This window comes from Mobula birostris, chromosome 9 (genome assembly GCF_030028105.1).
Source record: "Mobula birostris isolate sMobBir1 chromosome 9, sMobBir1.hap1, whole genome shotgun sequence".
Taxonomy (NCBI): Eukaryota; Metazoa; Chordata; class Chondrichthyes; order Myliobatiformes; family Myliobatidae; genus Mobula; species Mobula birostris.
The window spans coordinates 111,478,681-111,494,261 of NC_092378.1; the positions used below are offsets into that span (position 1 = coordinate 111,478,681).

Sequence of the window (15,581 nt, forward strand, 5' to 3'; positions counted from 1 at the left end):
CACTGCTCTTTTGAGGTCTATCCACAGATTCTCAATGATGTTTAGGTCAGGAGACTGTGAGGGCCATGGCAAAATCTTCAGCTTGTGCCTCTTGAGGTAGTCCATTGTGGATTTTGAGGTGTGTTTAGGTTCATTATCCTGTTGTAGAAGCCATCCTCTTCTCATATTCGGCTGTTTTACAGACGGTGTGATGTTTGCTTCCAGAATTTGATAGTATTTAATTGAATTCATTCTTCCCTCTACCGGTAAATGTTCCCTGTGCCACTGGCTGCAACACAAGCCCAAAGCATGATCAATCCACCTCTGTGCTTAATAGTTGGAGAGGGGTTCTTTTCATGAAGTTCTGCACCCCTTTTTCTCCAAATATACCTTTGCTCATTGTGACCAAAAAGTTCTATTTTAACTTCATCAGTCCACAGAGCTTGTTTCCAAAATGCATCGGGCTTGTTTAGATGTTCCTTTGAACCTTTTGAATGGAACTTTTTGGCCGCAAATTGGAGACAAGGTATGTGTTATGGCAGGACTTACAGTGGTATCCATCTACAGCGGATTTGTAATTTATATAGTCTAGCAGATTCTCAACCAGAAATGGAAGACAAATATACAACTAAGCTTGCAACAGATCTTATCTAGGTTAATTATCTCACAAACTAAAGTGAATATAGGATTACCTACTTGGATAAATTACATCCATGAGGTAAATCCTGGTCAATTAAATGTATTTTGGTCTTTAAGCAAATTGATGAAGAAGACATCCCATCACCTCCTTGTTGGCTGAGATTTGTGGTATTATAAGCAGTCAATAATTAAATATATTTTTAAAAAATCCTTAACTCCAAGAAACTTAACCTTGCCCTTTATCTGTCTTAAAGATATTACTCTTTTCTCCCAATTTTTTTCTGTTGCTTTTTTAAAATTAGAGAATAATACAGCATAAAAACAGGCTCCCTATCTCTTGTGTCCATGCTGAGCATCAAGTCATTCTTTATTAACTCCATTGGGTCGGCAGCCTTTTATACCTTGCTGAGTCAGCTGCCATCTTGATACTTAAATGTTGTGTTAGTATCTGTCTTCACCGTCTTCTCTAGCAGACCATTCCAGATTCCAGCCACCCTGAAGATAAAAAAAAACTTTTGCTTAGATTCTCTGAATCTTTTACATTTTACCCTAAGTCTATGACCTCTAGTTTTAGATAACTCTGCTATTGGGAAAATATTCCCTATTTATTCCCCCCCATAATTTTGTAAATCTATCAGGTTGCCCCCATCCCATCCACCCAGAGCCTCCTGCACTCCATAAGAATCAAAATCCAGCTTATCTAGTCATTTCACATAACTGAACTACTCTGTTTCAGGGAACGTCCTGGTGAATCTCCTGTGCATTGTCTACAGTGCCTTTGTGTCCTTCCTATTTTGTGCCAATCTGAACTGTGTGTAGTTAATTAACATTTAGAAAGCTGTACCATAATCTACCTCAGCTATTAATGGTACATATTTTATATACCTTCTTAGCCACCTTATCTGCCACCTTTAGAGATCTTTGGATTTGTATGTTATTTTCCTTATATTCCTCAATATTCACTGCTGCAGAACCATTCATTGTGCAGATCTTGCACTTTGGGTTTATTAGTAAGGGTATCTTCACATAGTTATCAAGATTACATTCCATCTGTTGTTGATTATTCTGTCACCTACAACTATCTGCCTCACTATAAGCAACACCAATTTTCATGTGATCTGCAGACTAATTATATCTTCTACATTCATATCCAAACTGTTAATGTATATAACAAACATGAGAGACCTAACACCAATTTAATACCAGGCCTGCTGAAGTGTTTTGGCCTGGAATGTCAACTGTACTTTTTTCTATAGATGCTGCCTGGCCTGTTGAGTTCCTCCAGCATTTTGTGTCTGTTGCTTGGATTTCCAACATATACAGATTTTCTCTTTGTTTGTTACCAATACAATACCTGTGGTACGCTACTGCTCACAAATTTCCAATCACAAAACCAACCCTCTGCCTTCTTTTACTTATCATACTGATTTTGGATCCAGTTTATATAATGGTTGAATTACATCATCCTAAATTGAGAAATATATGTTTTTAATTGACTGGGATTGAGCATAATAATGTTACTTTAAGTGTTAAGCATCTACATATTTCCCTTTGCTGGATAAATAATGAAGATAAGATGTTCTGTTGTAGGTTTAGTTGTACTTTAGTTTCTTGTAGCCAGAAGAAAATCCTCACTTATGTTTAGACAAAAAAACAAAATTGTCTTTGTACTGTTATCTCTAGATCAACTCAACAATTTCTGAATTTGTTCCTGTTCCACCCACAGAGTGATATATTATAGCTGGGTCAAGATTTTTAATCATCTCAACAGCTTGATCCTGAAACCAGAGAGGAATTTCCAAGTAAGCTGCTCAAATCTGCTTGCATATCTGCCACGGGGGAAGTGGATTCTTGGGAGATTTCAGACCAATGAATTCTATTTAATACACTGGATTTGTTATTAAAACCCGGAAATTGGCTAAATTAACAAAACTGCTGAAAGAATTTTGTTTACTAGATATATCTAACTAAAGTTAAATGTGCCAAACTGTTTCTTAAGAGGGTCCTGAAGAGATACTAATGACGCATACGGGAATATTTCTGCCATTGTGCATCTTACAAGTGGTCTGTTGATCTACTTCAACGTTCCAGAATATAGAGGTAAAATAAAACTCATTTTGCCTTGAACAAATTATGAAACTTTTCTAAAGTGGAAGATTGCATGTAGACTACTGTTCCCACTTATCCACATGGAGTGAATCATAATTATGCTTGGTACAATAATGAAAAGTTATAAACTTTAATAATAATAGTTAGAAAGGTCTCCCTTGTGAATGAGACTATCAATTTATATTTGGATATAAACCTTGATATCTTTAGGTGATCTCAGTGCCAAAAAGGAATATAAATGTCAACGTGGAGTTCTTTCTCCTTTTTTATATTTTGTTTAGTTGAAACTCAATATTTCATATAACATTTGTAATGTGATTAATACACTCAAGAAATTAAATAAACACCAGAATGTTCCTATTGCTTTGCTCAGCATGATTCAGGTGTTTTTATTAAGCCAAAGGAATACTAACAACAAATCATTCAAAATGTATTTTAAGATTTGGCTAGTGATTTGTGAATTTTGTTAGGGTAAATTTTCATTATCTGGTGAGCTGTAACTTGGGGGATTGGTGGCAGAAGTGGGGGAGGAGGTGGTGATCTCCTGTCTAGCTCAGGCTCTGCACTGATTTTATTTTAAAGTTTAAAAAAAATCGATTCCTCCTTGTGATATGAATCCAGTGAGTGTAGTGAAGTACCACAACTGTGAAAGTCGTGAGATCACTTGGAGTTTATTAGGTTCCTGAAAGTTAAACTCCAGTTTATGCACAACATTAGGGGCAGCTTGTGGTATTCCCAGACATCCTTCGTACATCATCATTGAGTAATCCTTCTTGCACAACATCAGAAGGCTCAGCCCTTGTCATAGATCCTCCTGCAAGAGGAACAGAAGAGAAGCAATAAGGTTGTGGATAGCAGATCATAGAAGACAATGTTCCTGGCAGCTAGAAATGAAGGGAGGTCCATACTGGACAGGCAGACATGACCACTTTATGTTTTTCTACAGGTTCTGCCCACAGAGAGAATGGTTGTAAGTGTGGAAGTGAGTGATATAGCTGGCTCATGGGTTACTTGAATTCATTTACCAATGACAGGGTCTGTGGTTGTAAATGAAAGGTCCCTGGCAGCAGCACGTGGGTAGATGAAATAGTGAAGAAGGCAGACGGGTTACGAAACTTCATTAGGTGAGGCATTGAATTTAAGACTTAGGTTATTATTGCATGACTTTATAAAACATTGGTTTGGTCACAGCTGAATTACTGTGTACATTTCTGATTGCTGCCCCTTAAAAGGGGAGTGAATGCACGATTGAAGGTGGAGAGGAGACTCACCATGGCACTGCCTGGAATGTAGCATTTAGGTTATAAAGAGAAACTGGATAGTCCGGATTTGTTCGCTATCAAATGCTGCTGGTGGTGTACAGCAACATTTTGTGGGCAGCTCATAAAATTACTGGATATTCTATTAGCAACACTCGCAAAACACTGGAAGAACTCAGCAGGTCAGGCATCATCTTTGGAAAAGAATCAACAGAGGATGTTACAGGCCAAGACCCTGCTTCAGGATTGAGAATGAAGGAGGAAGATGCCAGAATAAAAAGATGGGGTGAGGGGAAAGAGGCTTGGTGGAAGAGGCCAGGTGGGGTGACAGTCTTCTGACGGTGTGGAGGTAGGTATGAGGAGGTGTCTGAGAGTTGTCGTCTGGTCTGGGCAAGATATAGGTCAGTGCACAGAGACAGTTTTCTGATGGTGTGGAGTGGGGTCATATTCTATTAGAGTATATACCTTCTGAATGACTATCATTGCAATCTGCAGCCTGTAATTTCCATTTCAGATACATGCTTTTGAACTGTCTAAACAAACTAGCAATTTTACGATGTCCTGAATTTGACCTTGAGAAGACAGGTGCACCCATCGCTGGGGTGACTTTTTGTTATTTGCACATCAAACTTCAAGCCAGATTAAAGCAGGAAACAAACTGGTGTTTAGCTCCTCTAGTCCGTGCCGATTAAAGTACTGAATTAGATTAAAGCGTCAAGGCTGAAGAATGGAAAATGAACCGATGTTCAGCCACACAATTCCATGCTGATTAAAGCATCGAGCCAGATTAAAGCTTTGGGAACTGAGAGTGGTAAACGAACCAGTGTTCTCCGTGCAAGCCAAGATATCCCACCTGAGCCCATCTCATTTGCCCATGTTTAACTTGTCCTCCTCACTTCTACCATTGGGCGGGAGGTACAGGGGTCTTGGGTCCTATGCCGCCTGGTTTGGGAGCAGTTATTGCCCTGCAGCTATCTGGCTCTTGAACCAGCTTAAATCGCCTCAGCGTGGAATTAACTCTGCAGCCTGTAAACTCAATTTTGGGGACTCTGCAGTTGATGTTCTGTGTATTATTTTTTTTATTTGCGCAATTTTTTTTCTTTGCATGCGTGCTGCATCATCAAAGCTATTGGAGTAGCATTAATGTGCATCCTCTCCCCTTGACTGTCTACTTCCCTTGCTCTATCCAATCTCACCCCCTAGGAACGTGCAGCACTCCACTTACTTCTGACTAAATTTGACCTTGTCGTTCAGACCTGCTGGGCAATAGGGTGCTATTGCTGTCTGGAACTGACTTGCAGAGTCTCTGCAGTAAATAACACCAGGCCACATTTCCCAGGCTGTTTGATGTCAGGACATCTCCCCTCCACAGTCTCCAACCTCATGATGCCGCAACCTTACATTGCTTAATTCTATTTCTTGCCCAAGAATCAAAAATGAGAGTGCCTTGGTAGACGCATTGTTACTGCCTGCTCTTATCCCACTGAACTCATTTCTTCATACCCGAATTCTATCCACCTCCCTTTGTCCAGTCCCCTCTTACTTGCATTCCAGGCATTTCTCATGCCCTCCATCATTTTGATATCTACTTCCCTGTTCCTAACCAACTTATCTATATAGTCAATGTCCAGTGTCCAGATGAAGCTTAAGCTGATGGACTTTCAAGATGCCCACCCTCTACTAGGGTTGATGGAGCCCTCACACTATTTTCTCCATTTCTTACCCTGTCTTCTCATCATAAACAACAATGATAGAGTTCCTTCATCTTTCACCCCACAGGCTCTCCATCCAACTTGTCATCATCCACCATTTTGGCCAGCTGTTATGTGATCCCACCACTAATCATCCCACATATCTTCCCCTACCCCCACCTGCTTTCTGCATGAACCTCTCTCTGCTGCTCTACTCAGCCATTCCCACACACCCCACCCCATCTCCTGGCATTTTCTCTGCATCCATTGGCAGTATTGCATCTGTCCCTTCACCTCCTCCCTCACCACCACCCTGAAGACCTAAACAGCCCTTCCACGAAATACTTCCAAACAGGTTTACTACGTTTATTACTCATGATGTAACCTCCCACATTTGAGTAGATTAGTTAACAATTTAGTGGAGCACCGAGACTCTCTGCAATAGCCATCTCAAGCTTCCAGTTGCATATCACTTCAACTTCACTTCCTGCTACCACTCCAACCTATCTGTCCTTGGACTTCTCCATTACTATGGAGAAGCCAAATGTAAATTGGAAGGACAGCACCTCACGTTACACTTGTGCAGCTTTCAACACAATGGAAAGAACATTACATTTTACAACTTCAGCTCACCCACACCTGTGTTGTTCTCCCACACACAGTCTCCAGTCCACTTAATTATATTCTCCTTTTATTCATCTTTTCTAACCCCCTCCTCCACCTGCTCATCATCCCTTCCTCATCTTGCCTCATCACCAACCAGTTTCTATCCAACTCTCCACTCTCACTCTTCTCAACCACCTCTCCCCAACTTCCCACTTATACTGCTGTATACTTATAATCTTTCCTCATCCTTCTCAGTTTTGATGCAAGATCTGAACCCAAAAATATCATGCTCCTGGACATGGAGTTCTTCCAGGGCTCTGTTTATTTTCTTCTTCCTGAGGAAGTGGCATCTCTTGCTTTATGGCCTGGCTGCTACCCACTAAAATGATCTCTCTTTCCATGTTCTCGGGATACCTCCTGCCAGTTTTTATTCAGTGTGGTGCTGGCTGGATCTGCCCTCCATGGAGCAAGGAATCGCCCAGCTTTTCCTTCAGCTCTTCAGATGGATAATGTTACAGATTAATAACCATTAGGTCATTAATCATTATTTTCATATCATCATTTTCTTTACTGGTTCAGATTTCCAGTATCTGCTGAATTTTGCTTTTTGGATGAGCACAATGATGCTGAGGAACCCTTGCTGAGGAACTCTTCTTATCACCTACTGGATCTTTCATGGATCCTTCGGCTGAAAAGCCCTACTGTGATTTTAGCCTGGGAAGTGATAGCAAGTGGGCTAAATTCCATGCCTCAAATGAAGATACTGCAATGCATCTCTGTTTTTGAGATGAGGATTATGCCCCAGACTGCTGTGTGAGTAGGTGTGGGTCAGCTGTGCAGTGCTGAGTTAGTTCAGAAGTGATTGACTTCTTGGACATCGGTGATTATCTGTAGACAACTTCAAAATGAGTAGAATTTGTGCATTCACTGGAGTTGGTTTTCTTCTCTTAGTAACAGACGTCAGACTTGATATTTCAAATCCACAGGGACAAGACACATGCTGTCTAGAAAATTATCTAAAGCCCAAGAGACAATTTATGATTGAAAGTTTAAGCTGAATACACAGATGATGCTTCAGAAAACAAATCAAGTTTTTGCTTTCTTTTGTATTGTGTTGTTCTTGCCCCAATTAGCTCTCTTTTGACGTTTTTTTGTGCTTGGTAGTGCATCATATACCCTCTTAACTCTAGTATCTTGTGTTGTTTTAACAATGAGTCTCACTAATGAGTATTTCTGGTCCCCTGATTATTTCCTGTGGCTTATTTTGCAGTCATCACAGATAAAAGCTGGAGAAATAGTTTTTGTTTTTAATTCGGAAGCGTTGAACCTGATTGTGGTACGTCTTCACTTGTCTTAGCTGAACTTGAAACTATTATGGTGATTTGGGTTTTCTCGGTGTTAGTATTCATTTTGGATTTGTCAAAGCATTGTATATTAATGAAACGAACCAGAAGATTCTGAATTTTCAGAGACTTGATACAGTCAGCAGAACTTGAATGATAAAATTTTGAATGAGCAAAATTTTCTCCATGCAGTACAAGAATGCATCTTAAACATACAACAGCAGGATATCCACAGTTTTCATGCATGGTTCATTTTTAGTTTCTTTTACCATTGTGTCAACCTTCTTAATTATGTGCTAAATGACAAAGAAATTTCGGTGTGAGCTCTTGCGAAAGAACAATCATAGAACAGTACAGCACAGTACAGGCCCTTCAGCCCACAATGTTGTGAAGACCCTCAAACCCTGCCCCCCCATATAAGCTTCCACCTTAAATTCCTCCATATACCTGTCTAGTAGACTCTTAAACTTCACTAGTGTATCTGCCTCCACCACTGACTCAGGCAGTGCATTCGACGCACCAACCACTCTCTGAGTAAAAAACCTTCCTTTAATATCCCCCTTGAACTTCCCACCCCTTATCTTAAAGCCATGTCCTGTTGTATTAAGCAGTGGTGCCCTGGGGAAGAGGCGCTGGCTATCCACTCTATCTATTCCTCTTATTATCTTGTACACCTCTATCATGTCTCCTCTCATCCTCCTTCTCTCCAAAGAGTAAAGCCCTAGCTCCCTTAATCTCTAATCATAATGCATACTTTCTAAACCAGACAGCATCCTGGTAAATCTCCTCTGTACCCTTTCCAATGCTTTCACATCCTTCCTATAGTGAGGTGACCAGAACTGGACACAGTACTACAAGTGTGGCCTAACCAGAGTTTTATAGAGCTGCAACATTACATTGCGACTCTTAAACTCTATCCCTCGACTTATGAAAGCTAACACCCCATAAGCTTTCTTAACTACCCTATCCACCTGTGAGGCAACTTTCAGGGATCTGTGGACATGTACCCCAAGATCCCTCTGCTCCTCCACACTACCAAGAATCCTGCCATTTGCTTTGTACTCTGCCTTGGAGTTTGTCCTTCCAAAGTGTACCACCTCACACTTCTCCGGGTTGAACTCCATCTGCCACTTCTCAGCCCACTTCTGCATCCTATCAATGTCTCTCTGCAATCTTCGATAATCCTCTACACTATCTGCAACACCACCAACCTTTGTGCCATCTGCAAACTTGCCAACCCACCCTTCTACCCCCACATCCAGGTCGTTAATAAAAATCACAAAAAGTAGAGGTCCCAGAACAGATCCTTGTGGGACACCACTACTCACAATCCTCCAATCTGAATGTACTTCCTCCACCACCACCCTCTGCCTTCTGCAGGCAAGCCAATTCTGAATCCACCTGGCCAAACTTCCCTGGATCCCATGCCTTCTAACTTTGTGAATAAGCCTACTGTGTGGAACCTTGTCAGATGCCTTACTAAAATCCATATAGATCACATCCACTGCACTACCCTCATCTATATGCCTGGTCACCTCCTCAAAGAACTCTTATCAGGCTTGTTAGACACGATGTCCCCTTCACAAAGCCATGCTGACTGTCCCTGATCAGACCATAATTCTCTAAATGTCCATAGATCCTATCTCTAAGAATCTTTTCCAACAGCTTTCCCACCACAGATGTAAGGCTCACTGGTCTATAATTACCCGGACTATCCCTACTACCTTTTTTGAACAAGGGGACAACATTCGCCTCCCTCCAATCCTCTGGTACCATTCCCGTGGACAACGAGGACATAAAGATCCTAGCCAGAGGCTCAGCAATCTCTTGCCTCGCCTCATGAAGCAGCCTGGGCAATATTCCGTCAGGCCCTGGGGACTTATCTGTCCTAATGTATTTTAACAACTCCAACACCTCCTCTCCCTTAATATCAACATGCTCCAGAACATCAACCTCACTCATATTGTCCTTACCATCATCAAGTTCCCTCTCGTTGGTGAATACCGAAGAGTTCATTGAGGACCTCGCTCACTTCCACAGCCTCCAGGCACATCTTCCCACCTTTATCTCTAATCAGTCCTACCTTCACTCCTGTCATCCTTTACCCTACTCGCCAAGGCCTTCTCATGCCCCCTTCTTGCTCTTCTCAGCCCCTTCTTAAGCTCCTTTCTTGCTTCCCTATATTCCTCAATAGACCCATCTGAACCTCATGCTTCCTAAACCTCATGTATGCTGCCTTCTTCCACCTGACTAGATTTTCCACCTCACTTGTCACCCGTGGTTCCTTCACCTTACCATTCTTTATCTTCCTCACCGGGACAAATTTATCCCTAACATCCCGCAAGAGATCTGTAAACATCAACCACATGTCCATAGTACATTTCCCTGCAAAAACATCGTCCCAATTCACACCCGCAAGTTCTAGCCTTATAGCCTCATAATTTGCCTTTCCCCAATTAAAAATTTTCCTGTCCTCTCTGATTCTATCCTTTTCCATGATAATGCTGAAGGCCAGGGAGCGGTGGTCACTGTCCCCCAGATGCTCACCCACTGAGAGATCTGTGACCTGACCCGGTTCATTACCTAGTACTAGATCTAGTGTGGCATTCCCCCTGGTCGGCCTGTCCACATACTGTGACAGGAATCCGTCCTGGATACACTTAACAAACTCTGCCCCATCTAAACCCTTGGAACTAATCAGGTGCCAATCAATATTAGGGAAGTTCAAGTCACCCATGATAACAACCCTGTTATTTTTGCACCTTTCCAAAATCTGCCTCCCAATCTGCTCCTCTGTATCTCTGGTGCTACCAGGGGGCCTATAGAATACCCCCAATAGAGTAACTGCTCCCTTCTTGTTCCTGACTTCCACCCATATTGACTCAAAAGAGGATCATGCTACATTACCCACCCTTTCTGTAGCTGTAATAGTATCCCTGACCAGTAATGCCACCCCTCTCCCCTTTTTCCACCCTGTCTATCCCTTTTAAAGCACTGAAATCCAGGAATATTGGGAATCCATTCCTGCCCTGGTGCCAGCCAAATCTCTGTAATGGCCACTACATCATAATTCCATGTTTGTATTCAAGCTCTCAGTTCATCACCTTTGTTCCTGATGCTTCTTGCATTGAGTACACACATTTCAGCCCTTCTACCTTACTGTCGTTACACCGTTTATTCTGCTTCTCTTTCCTCAAAGCCTCTCTGTATGTTAGAGCAACACACATCAAAGTTGCTGGTAAACGTGGCAGGCCAGGCAGTATCCATTGGAAGAGTTTCAGTCGACGTTTCAGGCCGAGACCCTTCGTCAGGACTAACTGAAGGAAGAGTTAGTAAGAGATTTGAAAGTGAGAGGGGAAGGGGGAGATCCTTGTTGTAATTGTATGTTGGCTTTTCTCGAATTATGTGCATTTATTTTGGTCCGTTAAAACAAAACATTACTGAAGCTCTCACTATTTCAAAAATGCACTACTTTTCTGCTTTGGTTTTTTGTGTCTTAAAGAAATATATTTCTGTAAATTATCTATTATAAATACTTCACAATTTTCCAGTTCAGCTGACAACACCAACTCCAACTACAATGCATCTCCCCTTTAAAAGGAACAAGTTAAACTTCAAACAGGTTTCCTGAAGGAAGTTGAAATGCTCTGAGCCATTGAAGATATTTTCCTATTACTGATGGGTTTCATTACCACTCATGAGAAAAGTAGAAAAAACCTGGAGCTGACATAAATCTGAAATTTTAAAAGAAGGGAAGAAAAAGCTGGAAATGTTCAGTAGGTGATGCAGCTTCTGTGGAGAGTTAATGCTTCAGGTCAAAGATCACTCATCTGAGTGAATCACCTTGATTAAAGATCACAGCTCAGAAATGTTAATTCTGTGCTTTCTCCACAGATGATGCCTGACTTGCTGAGTATTTTAATCATCTTCTGCTTTTATACCACACACTAGGTTGGACTGAAAGAACTGTTTCTGTACTGTATTACACTGGACACTGAAGTCAGAATTGGGTTTAATATCACCAGCATATGTGGTGAAATTAGTTAACTTTGTGGCAGCAGTACAATACATGATAAAATATTGAGGAAAAAACTGAATTACACCAAGTATGTATATATATATATATATATATTAAGTAAGTAATGCAAAAACAGAAATTTAGAAAAAAAGTAGTGGGGTAGTGTTCATGGGTTCAATGTTCATTTAGAAATCAGATGGCAGAGGGGAAGAAGCTGTTCCTGAATTGCTAACTGTGTGCTTTCAGGCTTCTGTATCTCCTTGTTCATGGTAACAATAAGAAAAGGCATGTGGGTGGTGGGGTCCTTAATGATGGATGCCACCTTTCTGAGGCAGCACTTCTTGAAGATGTCTTTGATAGAAAGGAGGCTAGTACCCACTAACCCACTGGGCCAGAACTCATTGATATTGAATTGATAATCACTGCTTTATGTGAAGTACCTGAAAAATAGATGTTGAACTGTACCTCTGAAAACTATTAAAAATTTCATTCATTTTTGAAGTGAAACAAATTTAAGCCTTTTACTTCCCAACCTTAATCTTATTGTTCAGTATCATTTCCAAAATTTGCAATATGCACAAGTTACTGATTCAGTATGCTATTTAAAAATCACCTTTATATTAATATATGTGATGGCATATGTTGTTTTATAAGATATTGATTAATTCAAGTTTAAATTGTACTGTTAATTTCATCTCGCTGGCACTTCACTTTCCCAGAATTCATATGTAGTAAATGGTTTTATTATTTCAATTAATAATTGTGTGGCTTCTGATCTAATCTTGTAGTTGGTAAAAGAATTCAAACTAAAAAGAAAATAATGTCCTAGCAACAAAGCTGATTCACTTTAAATTTATCATTTAACAAATGGCTTCTATATCTTTCCCTTAGTTTCATGGAAGCAATGAAGATTCAGCCAAAGCTTCAACTCCTTGACAATCCTGCGGCTTTTTACATGGGCTTTGGCTTTTTACTGATAGGCACCCTCTTTGTCCTGAGCAGCTTCTTTGCACTAGGATTCATTGGGACATTTTTAGGTGAGACAATTATGTTTTCCTATTGCTGTGATAATAGCCAAGCATACAGGGATTCAATATTAAGTTTAACTTCTCTGACTTAAACTTGCCATACTTTTTACAGGTTGGTTGGTATAATTGATATAAGCTCTATTAAAAGTTGTGAATTAAGATTTTTCTGTGTATATCAATAGAGTCTATTATTTATTACATTACTTTATTTATCAGTATTTATCTGCTCTTGAATCAGTGCACTGTAGTGGTTCAGCTATTGGCCAGGAATTGGCACATAACCTGATCTGCTGCTTTTGTGTGCCAGTGATGGACTGCAGCATTTTAAAATATGGCTTACCTTATTATATAGGTCAACCTTCACTAATCCGACACCACTGGGACCTGAGGAGTGCAGGATTAGTGAAAATGCCGAATTACAGAAGGATCACATTAAGCATAATCAGTGCCGGATTATCAAAGGAACCGGTTTACAGGTAGTCGGATTAGTGAAGGTCGACTGTAGATCTAGACATTGCTGCAAAGTTGCCTATAATCAGGTGTCCTGGTGACTCTTGCATCTGAGGCACTGAAGAGTGATCACAAATACAAGATGGTGTTGTTGGAAATATAGCCTAACATGGAATCAGTATTTTTAGGAATAAAGAAACTGGTGAGACAGCTGTAGTTTAGCTTTGCTCTTAATCAACGTTGTGTCTCGTGATTATTTGAGGAAGTCAAATGAACGCTACATTTTTTGCCTAGATGTCCAAAGTGACATTCTCCAAATGTATATACACATCATTAGCACCTATTGGAGAAAAGTCAGCCTTTAAATGTTTGCTTCTAAATTGACACTGATTACTAATATTAGTGCCAAATTTCAGATAATAGCTTTTTTCCTTGGAGCAATAGAGGATGAGAGGTGACCTGATAGAGGAGTATAAGATAATGAGAGGCATTGATCGTGTGGATAGCCAGAGGCTTTTTCCCAGGGCTGAAATGGCTAGCATGAGAGGACACAGTTTTAAGGTGCTTGGAAGTAGGTACAAAGGAGATGTCAGGGGTAGGTTTTTTATGCAGAGAGTGGTGAGTGCGTGGAGTGGGCTGCCAGTGACGGTGGTGGAGGCGGATACGATAGGGTCTTTTAAGAGACTCCTGGACAGGTACATGGAGCTCAGAAGAATAGAGGGTTATGAGTAACCCTAGGTAATTTTTAGGGTAAGGACATGTTCAGCACAGCTTTGTGGGCTGAAGGGCCTGTATTGTGCTGTAGGTTTTCTATGGTTCTGTTACACACTAGACCATATTTCTATTTGTTTTAAAGAAGATAATCGTCAAGAGTTATAGACAGATCCAGTGGGAAATGTAAGGAAGAAGCTAAATAAAAAGTAAAATGCTAGAAGAATAAAGTGGGTTAAGCTGTGTCAACAGAGATAAAGGGATGATTGATGCTTTGGATCAAGACTCCATCAGGACAGTGCCTCAAGCTGAAAAAACAAACATGCCTTTGCATCTGCAAATGCTGCTTGACCCATTGAGTTTTTCCTGCTACTTTTTTGCTTCATTTTCTAGCATCTACAATCCTGTATATTTCCAGACCAAAAGAAATTACTGTAGAAACTTTGATCTGTAAAATATAGTTGTTTTGTTGGGTCTGAAATTTGCTCTGTTCTGTTCCTTTCCTGAATGCACCATCCTCTTGTAGGTGTCAGCCTCCCAGCAGTACCTAGTCAGAATGCCTAACAATATTCACTTATCAGCTGAGGCAATGAGTGTTGGTAGATCATTCAAATATTTGAGATCTTGGAGCAGATTGTGATCTTGTCTTGCCCATTGTTGGCTCATTTACTCTTCTATGTAAGGTATCTGAAACTTATAAGGGGTGATTTTATGTTAGTCATCCAAAAATGGTGATAAGTGAAAATCAGCTTGTTGATTTACAGTTGTGACCCCAATGTCTATAATAATGCTTTGTGTGAAAACTGCAAAGACCACTGAAGTTGGTTGTCCCTCTTTAAATTTGTCTGTTGATGTCATAAGGCCCCAACTGTAGTTTTAACAAGTATAGTATTAATCTGAATCCAGGTCGGAAAGGATTCAACATGTGAAGAGAACCAAATGATTGTTTTTCTCCTTGTTTACTTCTGCTTCCCTGGATTCCTAGAAAGATAACAACTTGCTCCAGCATCTCCCATGGCACTTTTCTGAAAAGCCCTTGCTACAACTTCTCTCACCCTTCCTTCAATTGTGTATTTTAGCCTTTACCAACATTCACTATCACTTCTTTTGAGCAAGTAAACCAGCAGCAAGGTATCCACATTAAATTGAATCGATGATTACTGTATGTTGCAAGAATTGGAGTGTGGTGTTGCAGATATTAAGGAACAAAGTTAATAATTTTCCCAATTTTTTCTTGTTTTTCTTTTGATCCCACCCTTTTTCAATTTTGTTTTACATTTTCATTTATTTCCGAAGTTCACCTCTGGGGTTCTTTTTACAGAGTAGTGTGCTTTTAAGCATATTTGCATATAATTGTTTGGAGCAGGACATCTGAAGGCATGACCTTTTATTTAGTCTTTCTGTTGCACCTTTAAGTTCGCAGAGAGATATCCACAAAACTGTTGAAAACATGATTTATTACAATCAAATCAGCTAACACTCTGAGGCGTTTAACAATTCCTGGGTTATCTTATCCTTACTCTTATGTTGCTCACCAATTAAGTGTGACATTCAGTCCTAAGGAAGGGTCTCAGCCCGAAACGTTGACTATACGCTTTTCCATAGATACTACCTGGCCTGCTGAGTTCCTCCACCATTTTGTGTGTGTTGCTTGGATTCCCAGCATCTGCAGATTTCCTCTTGTATGTCTCATGTAATTGAGATTGTCATTGGTCTGTTGCACCTGCTTGATTCTTGTGTAACATAAT

At 40.4% G+C, this 15,581-nt stretch overlaps 1 protein-coding gene and 1 long non-coding RNA gene across 3 annotated transcripts in view; one reads left to right on the forward strand and one right to left on the reverse strand.

Moving 5' to 3' along the window:
- Positions 1–15,581, forward strand: part of pemt (phosphatidylethanolamine N-methyltransferase) — a 123,061-nt gene that overhangs the window by 62,207 nt on the left and 45,273 nt on the right. For both annotated transcript variants that reach the window (XM_072268614.1, XM_072268613.1), the window contains exon 4: positions 12,536–12,681. In XM_072268614.1, the coding sequence (XP_072124715.1) occupies positions 12,536–12,681 (146 nt within the window). The remainder of the gene's footprint in view (positions 1–12,535; positions 12,682–15,581) is intronic.
- Positions 3,474–15,581, reverse strand: part of LOC140202970 (uncharacterized) — a 34,866-nt gene continuing 22,758 nt past the window's right edge. Inside the window, exon 3 of the long non-coding RNA XR_011887245.1 lies at positions 3,474–3,541. This is a non-coding gene — a long non-coding RNA (uncharacterized lncRNA). The remainder of the gene's footprint in view (positions 3,542–15,581) is intronic.